This window comes from Triticum aestivum, chromosome 7A (genome assembly GCF_018294505.1).
Source record: "Triticum aestivum cultivar Chinese Spring chromosome 7A, IWGSC CS RefSeq v2.1, whole genome shotgun sequence".
In the NCBI taxonomy this organism is placed as follows: Eukaryota; Viridiplantae; Streptophyta; class Magnoliopsida; order Poales; family Poaceae; genus Triticum; species Triticum aestivum.
Window position 1 is genome coordinate 453,927,441 of NC_057812.1, and position 11,414 is coordinate 453,938,854.

The following is an 11,414-nucleotide window of genomic DNA, read 5'->3' on the forward strand; positions in this document are numbered from 1 at the left end:
GCGTAAAATCATCAAAAAACCCAAGTTCATTTGGGGTCAATGTAATGATCCCAGTTCCCCCATGTACATGGGAATTAAGCCGTAAGACTAGTATTGATGCCTACCCTGCAACTTAATTCATTCAATTTGGAACTGTTGCATGTACTGAATTTGTCAGTTATGCTCGGTTTTCTATTGATGTAAGAACAGTTAATATGTTGACCTTGATATGCTGTCAGCTCAGGCAATGAATATGAACTATTTATTATTATTATTATATCATAGAGGTAGCACAATCAATTGATCTCACTAAAGTATGTGTGAACAAAAATATGCAATCTGGTTTGCGAATAGCACACGGTTCGTTGATGAAAGCCGTGTGCCAACCAAACCCTGCCCATGATCTGAGTCGTGATTTCTGATTGGCCAGAACCCAATCCCTACGGATCGTACGTCTGCACCGTTGGATGCTGCTTGATCGAACAACGATCATCATCCCTTTCAACAGCACAAGCAGTTCCGGTTCATGCAAATGTTTTCAAATAGCACATGGTTCACTCACAAAAGCCGTGTGCCTACCAAATCGTGGCTGATGCTCCCTGGCACGCGCGCGATCTGAGTCGTGCATTCTCATTGGCCAGAACCCAAACCCCACGGATTGTACGTTTACACTGTTGGATGCTCCTTGATCGAACGACGACCCTCACCCCTTTCGACAGCACATGCAGTTCTGGTTGTAATTTTATTTTTATGCACAGAATGCATGTTAAACTCAAAAAATGTCTTAAATATAGCTAACGATACCTGAAATGCACCAGAAAATCAAACCCGTGGTATAATGGTGATTGCGTACCAAATTTTTATGAGGCCAAACGATGAAGTCACCGGCCACTGGAGTTTGAATTGACATGTCTCCATTTGGAAACCATGATCCTATATGTGAGATGCTCTGGTTTGGAAGGAGCGATCATCAAAACTTGTGCCAAACTTTACCAATTTTTTTCCACGGGGCCGTGAGAGCACGCCACGGGCACACATCAATTTTGATGATGTCCGAACTCCATCTAAATTTCCTGTGATTAAAATACCAACTAGGCCTACGCTAGTGGCAGCACCTCGCGGCCGAAATGTTTGAAACTTCTCCCCGCTTCTTGAACAAATGGATAAAAACTCGCAAAGCGACGCACAGATGATTTGCACACCTTCTTTGCTAGGCTGATCATAAAGGGAGTATTGTAGCTAGTATCATGCATGCCAACTAGGCAATTTTGATAAGCTGCCATAGAATTAAATGGAGAAAGAGAGGGTTAAGTATCATATCATGATAACGTATCATAATAAATGTTATGCTACTATGTGTCATGCGCATGACAATAAATAAAATACTACATGATACTAACTTATGATACTATGCACGCATTACAGAGGTAGTATATCATATGCATGATACTAGTATATGATACTCTCCATTAGGCTGCTTCCAATGCATTGGTGCTTACATGAGGTGCTAAGCATATTAAATACTTTAGCAACCTAAAGACCCCAATGCATAGGTGCTTAACTTGTTGGTGCTAAGTATCCTCCATTTAATGATTTTGCAACTAAAGTTCTTCATGCATTGGTGGGATTCTTCCATTTAAGTGTTTTGCCTAGGTTCTCGTGCTTGGCATTGTTTCTTCCTAGGGTCACCACACTCATCTCTCTCCTCTTAATTACCTTGCCACATCAGATTTTTTGCCTACATGGCAGCCTTAGCACCTGTACTACAAGGTGGAGCATTGGGAGGGGCCTTAGACTAGTCACAATGGGTATAGTAACTTAGACTAGTAACATGCATATGTTACTAGTCTATGTTACTACCTCTATAGTGGGGAGTAATATATGTGTGGTGTCATGCAACACTTCATTTATTAGGTTGTAAACTCATCTTGTCTTGGTATGTGTGATGTTACAGTAACTAACTATGTTACCACATGACTCTCTTTTCTCATTAATTACTTACCACATCATCTATTTTTCCTAGAGATGTGTGATTTTACCACCTATGTTACCCCCCACCGTGGGTAGTCTTACAACCAGCCTTATCATATACTAATAGCATGCATATGATACTATAGTATATGATACTACCTCCGTAATGCGTGCATAGTATCATAAATTAGTATCTTAGGTTGCCTTATTAATTGCCATGCATGACACAAAGTAGTACAACATTTAATATGATACGGTATTATGATATGATACCACACCCTCTCTTTCCACATTTAACTGTGTGCCACTACATCATCCAAAAAGTCTAGTTTGCATGCATGATACCGGTTATGGTACTCCCATTACGACGAGACTTAGGATGGCCATAGTGGGGGTATCATAGCCGGTATCATGCACTCGGGAATAGAAAATATGATGATGTGGGAAAGAAGTAACATAGGTAGATACCGTAACATAATAAATATGCTATACTACTTTGTGTCATGCATGGCCATAAATATGGTCATCTATGATACTACTCTATATTACTATATGCACTATGAAGGTACATACGTAGTATCATACACTAGTATCATATGAATGATACTATAGTATATGATACTCCTCACTATAAGGCTGGCCATAGTGGTGGTATCATAGCTGACATCATGCACTCGAAAATAGAAAGTATGCTGATGTGGCAAAGAATTAAATAAGATACATAGGGTTAGAGTAACATATAGGTAGATATTGTATCATGTTAAATGCGATGCTAATTTGTGTCATGCATGGCAATAAATATGATCATCTATGATAATACTCTATTATACTATGCACTATAATTAAAGGTAGTATTATACACTAGTATCATATATATATATATATACATAAATACTATTCTGATCACGGGATCAGAATAATATTCAGATCACAACATGAACTTCCCGAATAACGCGCATGACCTTCCCTGAGTACTAGGTTGAACTTCAGCTAAAAGGTGTCCAAATGGGGCTTGCGATATACCGTTGGAAAGCTATGAACATCACTATCATGACCCAAGTTAAATTTTTGGCAAAATGTAAGCGGTTTAAGAGCAGTTTTGAAAACCGTTTTTTCTTTATACAAAAAACATGAATCGTATTTTCGATCACATTTTTAAACCGTTTATCGGAATGAGGCAAATAATATGGCGTTGGAAAGCTGCGGCAAAACCACTCCTTCCATATGTTGAAAGTTTTCTCTAATTCCCTATGGTTAAAGAGTAATTTGGAAAATCATAGAATTTCGCAAACCGAACAGCCGAGTTCGTTTTTTCGATGCCATTTCTAAACGGCTAATCCAATCGAGGCAAATAATATGGCGTTGGAAAGCTTATGAAAATGCGCTACTTTTTCATGTTAAAAGTTTTTTCTAATTTTGAACAATTTAAAAGTAATTTAGAAAACGGTACAACTTCCACCGAGTTCATATTTTTGAGCTAATTTTTTAACCGTACGTCCAAATGCAGCAAATGATATGGCGTTGGAAAGCTTGAAGAAATGCTAAACTTTTTTGTATATATTTTTTCTCCTAATTCATTACGGTTTTATGTCAGTTTTGAAAATGGATAAAAACGTATTTCTGCCGTAATTTATGCAAACTTTATCGGAATGGGGCAAATAATATACCGCTGAAAAGCTACGGAAAATTCGAAACTTTTTCATGTTGATGGTTTTCTCTGATTCCTAGCCATTTTCAAGTAATTACGAAAATGGCGAGATCATTCGTTCTGCCTTTATCGCGAAACAGATTCTTCGAAAATGCACCGCGTGAAGAACCTGAACTTCTCAGCGCGTGTACCTGAACTTCACTCTGTTTTTCACGTGCTGTTTTTTGCTCGTAGATCTCCATCCACTGCTCGTAGCTCTCCATCCACTCACCGGAATTGAGCAAGTGATATGCCGATGGAAAGCTACTGTAAATACGCAACTTTCCCGTGTTGATCATTTTTTCATACTCACGACGATTTTAAAAGTTTTTCATCTGATATTCATTCAGTGTAGGAGGTGAACTTCCTGTTGTTTTTACGTTGAACTTCTATGACGTATTTTTCATTTGTAATTTTCTCATCCATTTCGTCAGTGTTACACAAATGGTATTTCTTTTGTACAAACCTCTCTCACAATATTTTTTTAACTTTCTCCGACCGAGGACTTGAACTTACACAGATGATATTCCTATCGTTTTGAAGTAAATTAAAGAAATGACGAGATCATGATTTCTGCCTTCATTACAAATGGAAACGCACTGCGTGAAGTTGTTGGACTTCACGGGCATGTCTGTTTGAACCTCACTATGTTTTTGACGTGCTGTTTTTTGCACTGTGTGAAGTAGTTGAACTTCTGGGGCATGTCTGTTTGAACTTCACTCTGTTTCACTTTATTGTTTTTTTCCATATATGAAATACACACCATGTAGTACGTGAACTTCTGTTAATTATCACTTTGAACTTCTCTCTGGTTTGAGAGAATTATTTTAAAACACGAAAAACAACATATTTTTGTGTATTTTGGACATCTAAATACACGATGAACCTGTCTCACAAGAATTTTTTGAACTTTTCCTCACCGAGCACTTGAACTTCTAGCAACCATTTTTTCGTTTATGAGTTGTTTTTAAAAGTGCAAAAAATGGCATTGTGATTTTTATTTTTTGAATAGGTAAATCCTAGGTTTTAATAAACTCCGAACTTCTCTCTTATTTCAATATGAACTTCACCTTTTTATTTTTTTGAGTAAAGAATTGTATTTGATTTTTATACGGAAAAAATCGAACATGGAAATACAAGCTGAACCTGTCTCACAAGAATTTTTGAACTTCCCCGGACAGAGCACTCGAACTTCTTTCAACAAACCTTTTAAGCTTTTATTTTTCTATACTTTTATTCTCACCTGAAATGCATTCCTTGCAGTACTTTAACTTTTCCTTGGTTTCACTATGAATTTCTGTCTCATTTTTGTGTGTACATCGAATTACACACAATTGAATGAAAGACGTCATTTTTGCCATTTTAAAACATGTAATTGGAGGTCGGATCGACGTCCCGCAATATAAATTCTAAACCATGCATGAAGGTGCACGTGAACTTTCTTGCAACAAATGTGAGTTTTTTTTATATATTTCGACCTTCTCTGTTATTTTGATTTCAACTTCTTAGTCATATTTTGATTTTCCTTCTTAAATAAGCATCAAATTTTTTTTGTAAATTGAACTTCATAGTTTTATTTTTCTTAGAAACGGTAATAATTTGAGTTTCCCGTATACCTCGAACTACTCATCTTTTTTAATTTGAACTTCATCATTTTTATTCTTTAGTAACAAGGAAAATCTGATTTTTTTTATTTATATCGAACTTCTCCATTTTTGTAATTTGGACTTCTTAGTTTATTTATTTTAGTAACGGAAATATCCTAGTTTTGTATTAAATATGAACGTCTAGAGTTTTTTAATTATAGAAACGTTGGAAGTGTCTGATTTTTGAACACTGTATTTTTCAAAATTCAAACTTCTTATTTTTATTTTGTTTTTTAGAAACGGTGAAATAATTGCTGAGCTTTTTCAAAACATATACCGAAGATATTTGGACTTCGATTTTTTGTATGTATGAACTTCCAGTTTATTCAAAAAATAAAGGAAAAGACATACCCATAGCACGAGCACACCGAACGCACACACACACACACGGCGATCTTATAAAAGAAATGGGTGGCGACACACTATGGACTAAATTCGTTCTATTTATCTCAAAATGAGGTGCAGTAGTGTTTTTCCTTCTCTGTTGGTAGTAGCAGGACTTCACACATTTCACCAAACATGGTAGTTATTAGGGAAAAATCATGTTTTCCCTTCTCTGTTGGTAGTAGCAGGACTTCACACATTTCACCAAACATGCTAGTTATTAGGGAAAAATCCCACACGTGCACAGGGAGAAATGTGTGTGTGTGGTGCTACCAGTGTGCTTGCCATGTGTACACAGACTAGAAATTGAGCAGCAATGACATAACATCGGTAGTTATTCTAGAACGTCCAAATAAAACATGTTAATACAGAACGTCCACAAAACACTGAAGTTTTTGTTGATGTCAACCACGTAAACATGTGGCTGCTGACAGCTAAGCAATGTATCGCATGCAGTTTGGGAACATGGTCCAAATCGTGATGTAACTAGCTCACGCAGTGGCTCCTTAACGTCTCCACTCTCTGTCCTCGGCAGCATTTCTGAATCACCGCATGCGTATGAGCATATGTTACAAGGTGGGATCACATTCACAATCGACCTTCTGCCATTTTCTTTATGTGAACTTCGATCCAAGAACACACGATGAATTCGGCCTTTCTGAAACAAATTGCTTTGAACACACGACATAGTCACCCACATTGTCTGAACATTTTGCCGGCGGCAATGTCATTGAACTTGGCGTAGACCTGTAGTAGAACTTCCAGGTACTGCACACACTCGCACAAAGATTTTTTTTACTGAACACAAAATATGAACTTGACGTAGACCCATGGTAGAACTTCTTGGTACTGCACACACTGCACTGAGACATTTTCCTTTCAGGCTCAGGAGATGGTAGGTTTAGGATGAACGGTTGAAGGTCCACGCAAGTTAATCGAGAAACAAACTCCATAAGATTTCTTGCAGGGCAAGAAAGATCTTAGCCTTTTTTAGTTAATGCAAGAAATATATTTTTTGCATTTTAAAGAACATATTTTTCGTTCCCTAGTGAAAAGAGCACAAGTATATGCACATGAAAGTATGAAACGACTAACCAATAGTTTGTATTATGAGGTTTCTAGTTAGGCGTAAACATATGAAATGTGCATCATGCGTTAACATTTTCTTCATCCTACACCATTGCTCCCTTCTCAGGCATTAACACAAACACTACTTAGACACAGAAACGTGTAGCAGTTTTTTGGTGCAAATATTTGAAGATAAAGATAGCAACAGAGACCTAGGCAAGAGACAAAACAATCCTCAGTTCAAAGTTTTGACAAAATCCCATTTGATATAAGAAACCAAGCAACAACAAATTTGTAAACGTTATTCATCTGACACAAGACTTATTACACTTTTTTATTTCCTCCTCTTCTCATGAAGAATACATCAGAGAAAGCACATGCGTACCAGGAACTGGAAAATTAGGTGCTCCATCTCTCAGTCGATGACGATTTTTGTGGTTGTCGTATGCTCTAACCGTCCCAGAAAAGGTCAAGGCGGCCCTCGCGAGAAGTTCAACTAATAGGGGAGAGCGTCCCTCACAAAAAATAGGGTACAACGGAGGCAGAATGGACGAGGTTGGGAAAGTCAAGGCGCGCGGGGTCTCAGAAGTGATGCGGCCACGTCGGGAAATTCAGAGAAGTTGCTCCAGGCCGAGCCCTGTGGAGGCAGGGTCGTAGAAGGATAGCAGAACAATGTGTGCCCATACTACTAATCTCCATCTTCAGAAGAGTAGAGCCAGCCAGCAGATAACCTCGCCATGTCACCTGTTACTTGTTAGCACTGTTCAAGAAGGCGCTATTAGGCGCTCGCCTAGGCACGCTTAAGCGCTGGGCGTTGGCATAGCGCCTCGCTTTGGCCCTAGGCGCTCAAAAAAGCGGCCGGCGAGGTCCTCCGGCGAGAAATCAGCCTCTCCGGCGAGGAATCAACTTTCTGAGGTGAGAAATCAGTCTCCCCGGCGAGGATTCGACCTCCCCTGCGAGGATTCATCCTCGCCGACGAGGGATTCAACTGCCCCGACGACAAATCGAGCTTCTCCGGCGAGGGATTGAGCTTCTCCGGCGAGGGATCGAGCTTCTCCGACAAGGGACAGAGGAAGAGGGAGGGAGGCAGCCTCGTGCAACGAGACAGAAAGGACGAGGGGGGGAGGCGGCGTGAGGAGGAAACCTAAATTTCCTATCGACTGCAGCAGACGAGAGCTTTTAGTAGGAGGATATGAAGATGGGCCTATGGTTTAGTGGGCTAGCCCAGCCCATCTAGCTTATTTCTTCACGTTACAGTACTAACGCCTAATTGCGCCAAATTTCGCCTAATCACGCCTAAGCTAGAAAAGCGCAAGTAGGTGCCCAAACGCATAATTAGCGCCTAGCGCTTTTTTGAACTTTGCTTGTTAGACGATGTGTGCCCTACAGAAAAGCAACAGTAAACAAACCTTAGTTAGCAGCAGCAGCCAACATCTCAAGGTGACAGAGGCAAGCAAACTAGGCCACCGAACGATCCTCAACCAACCGTGCGGTTTTGACATGGTAACTAACAGGTCGTAGAAGGACAGCAGAACGCGGGCGGCCGGTCAGGTCTCCCTCACCGTCCGGTGGCGTGGACACGCGGAGATGCTAGAGCTAGGCAGTGGCTTGGGAGGCGGCCGTGCCTCATCATATCGGGCGGCAGCGATGCATGGCAATGGCGGAAGTGGATGGTGCGCCGGGAAGCTGGGGGCCACGGCGGTGGCAGATAGGGGCGGCGGGGAACCTGGGATCCATGGCGGAGGATGGATGTGGAGGTCCGCGGCGGCGCGCGGGGCTCCACTGCCTGGCGGTGGTGTTCGGGGATCCACAGCCCGGCAGCGCAAGGGGATCTAGGGATGGCGGCGACCAGCAGATGGCAATGGGCATGGGTGTGGGCGGCGGCTCCGGTGGCCTGAAGAGCACGATGGAGGGCGGCAGATCAGGAACCGGCAGCACTATGGGGAAGGTGGGGATCGGGAGGGGATGGGCCGGTGGGGATCGTGGGGGTGTGTTGAGATGGACTTTTTTCTTCATCTTTTACCTCCACTGTATCGGTTCGGGAGTTCGGGAGGATCTCGTCGGGCTTTATAGAGCTGGTTGTGATCCAAATAACTATTCTAATCCTGTAATCATAACTATTCTAATCCTGTAATCATAATAATGTTGTCTCATATATATATATGGTAATACTATTATGATTCTGAGATCAAAATAACTATTAAAACACGGTCGGCCTTATATAGGCCCGATTGGATCCTCGCGAGCCGACATGAAAAAACAACACCCGCTGGAGACCCCGCCGTGCGCCTTCCCGGAGAACACCGTCACTGCGCGCCCTCCCCAAAGACCCAGCTGCTGCGCCCCTTCCTTGCGCGCCTCCGGCGTCCCACCGCCGCATTCCCGCCGTGGCCGCGCGCGGCTCGGCGCCACAACCATCGCCGGCGGAGATCCAGCAGAGGTCCACCAGCTCCACGACCTCCACCTCCCACCTCCCAACCCCCGCCTACCCGCCGCCTCACCCAGCGCGTCGCCCTCTGCACTCTGCCACCACATTCCCTGCGCCGCCGCCGGTGGGCAGAGCTTGGACGGGATCCGAGCCTTCTTTCGACCGCACGCGCCTTCAACGCCAAAAAATGTAGTCGTCGTCCCGCCTTCCTACCCTGTCCGCGGACCCACCTTCCTCCTCCGGCCGGGCGTCGGCGCCCCACCTTCCTCCTTCGGTCGGGCGCACTGCTCGTCTGCTGCTGCCCCACAACTTCCTCCGTCGCCTGCGTCCCCCGCCACCAGGAGCCACCTCCCAAATCCATGGTGACACCCCTCCACTCCAGCCTCGCGCTTGGGCCTGTGACCCTGCCTATCAGCTGCTTCAGCGCAGTTGACTCCCCAGCCATCCCGCTTTGGCAAGCCAGCGCCTCATCGACCTCAATCGCCTCCCACCCTTGCTCCCTAGTTCCCGCGCTGCACAGGCTAGAGCAGGCGAAGAAGGTCATCTTGTCTAGCAACTTGAGTTCATTTTTGCTTTTTTAGTTTCAAATCCTTGTTTGGCATACTTATTCGGTGTTTTGGGTGTTGATTTTAGGAGAAGACGTTGATGCAATGGTTCAGATGCAGAGAAATCTCAGTACAGGAAAGAGAAGCAGTGCGCTTTATTTGTTGCACACAACCTGTTTGCTCTTATGCCCAAGCAACAAAAAGAAAAGAAAAAATATTGATGGATGTGTCTCGGTATTGTTGGTTGTGGGGGAAGGAGTACTGGTGATGCTGCTCCATCTCTCTTCGGTTGGTGTTTGTTTCCCACAACATGTTTGTGTTAATGCTTGGAAGGGTGATGTTGGATAGAGTACCGAACTATGTATAGTTAGTGAAATTTTTAGCCCCTCCCAGTTGCCACTCATCTCTCTCTCTCTACACTGAACTCTCTTGGGGAGGCTTTGAACTTCTTGGAAGTTGCACCAAAATTATCTGCAAAAGTAGTTTTTGTGCTTGGCTTTTGAAAAAAATGTTGTTTGAGGCCACTTCTATATGTGATGGATCAATTGGTTTAAGCAGTGCTGAACTATACTTTGACAATGTGTGAAATACAGGCCCGCCCTCATCATTCATCCATAATTTATTGCTTGTTGAAAGAAACAAAACTAAGTTGATGTATTGCTTTCTCGTATGTGAATGAGATTTCATTTAAAAAAAGTATAGTAGAAGAGAAATTGCTTCGTTGTTGTGCTTGCACAACTATGTAATTTTTTGTTTTTATTTGTTTTTGCGAAGGTGAAAATGTTGTGTTTGAGAAGGTCAAAGTATGTTGAGTACATATTGTTATTTTTGCAACCACCGTAGCCAAACAATTGTAAATTTTAGTATGAATGTGACTCAAAGTTCTCTGGAAAATCAGCAATAAAAACTCTGGATGTCTAGAATGTACTAAGGGATACAGGCCAGGGTGTTGATTTTATACAGATTTTGCACCGGACTGTAACTGTGTATAATTTGCAGCACCTTGTGATAGGTGGAAACTTGTTTTTTCCTTGTGATATTACCACTTCAAAAGTTGTTGAGAAACTTCTGTTTCTCCTATTGCTGCACTGCGAACAATATATACACAAAAAGGATATAATACATACTCACGAATTCACATAAAAGTCCTACATGCTTAAAAAACACATTGGTGTTCATTTATCGTCATTTTAGTCCATTATCGTAATAAGACACACAAAAATTGGTACAAAAAGATAAGACATTTTAAAAAAATTGTGTAAAAAGAGATAGAGGGTTAGTGCAAAATAATTGTTAACAAAAGCCTCACCCATAAAAACTTTTAACTTTAGAAGTTCAAATTCAATAAACCTGAGAGTTCAGGAATAATAATAAAAGCAAAAAAGTGACACCCAGATGTTCGTACAGAGTTTCCTCCATGGATTTCCTCGTTACTAGTAATAAATAAAACGTCCAAATATACCAACAAACAGTATGTGCTCATGCAATTTTTTCTCTCCACTAGCCTCAGACTTCTACAGGCAAAGCACATGCATGATTTCTTCCTAATTCTTTGGCCATGCTCCATTTTTTGTGTAGATGCAGCAAGCACTGCTCTCTGAGGTAGCAGGCAGAGAAAAGAAGGTCATTTCAGAAATTCAAAGATAAAACAAAAAACATATGAAATCCAGAGAAAAGGCATATGGAGTTGTTGTGCAGTGTGTTTA

At 41.8% G+C, this 11,414-nt stretch overlaps 1 protein-coding gene across 1 annotated transcript; it reads left to right on the forward strand.

The window, feature by feature from the left end:
• Positions 1–8,392: 8,392 nt before the first annotated feature.
• Positions 8,393–10,610, forward strand: LOC123153389 (WAS/WASL-interacting protein family member 1). Its single transcript, XM_044572534.1, has 3 exons — positions 8,393–8,683; positions 8,923–9,702; positions 9,797–10,610. The coding sequence occupies exons 1-3, from the start codon at positions 8,393–8,395 to the stop codon at positions 9,974–9,976; spliced, it is 1,251 nt and encodes a 416-aa protein (XP_044428469.1). The 3' UTR covers positions 9,977–10,610.
• Positions 10,611–11,414: the final 804 nt, after the last annotated feature.

What these genes read in the sequence shown, in the direction of transcription:
- LOC123153389 (XM_044572534.1), top strand. Translation starts at nt 8,393, where the DNA reads ATGGCGGAAGTGGATGGTGCGCCGGGAAGCTGGGGGCCACGGCGGTGG. An exon ending in CCGGCAGCACTATGGGGAAG is followed by an intron (nt 8,684 to 8,922) that starts GTGGGGATCGGG and finishes TATGATTCTGAG; the next exon opens with ATCAAAATAACTATTAAAAC. An exon ending in GGCTAGAGCAGGCGAAGAAG is followed by an intron (nt 9,703 to 9,796) that starts GTCATCTTGTCT and finishes TGTTGATTTTAG; the next exon opens with GAGAAGACGTTGATGCAATG.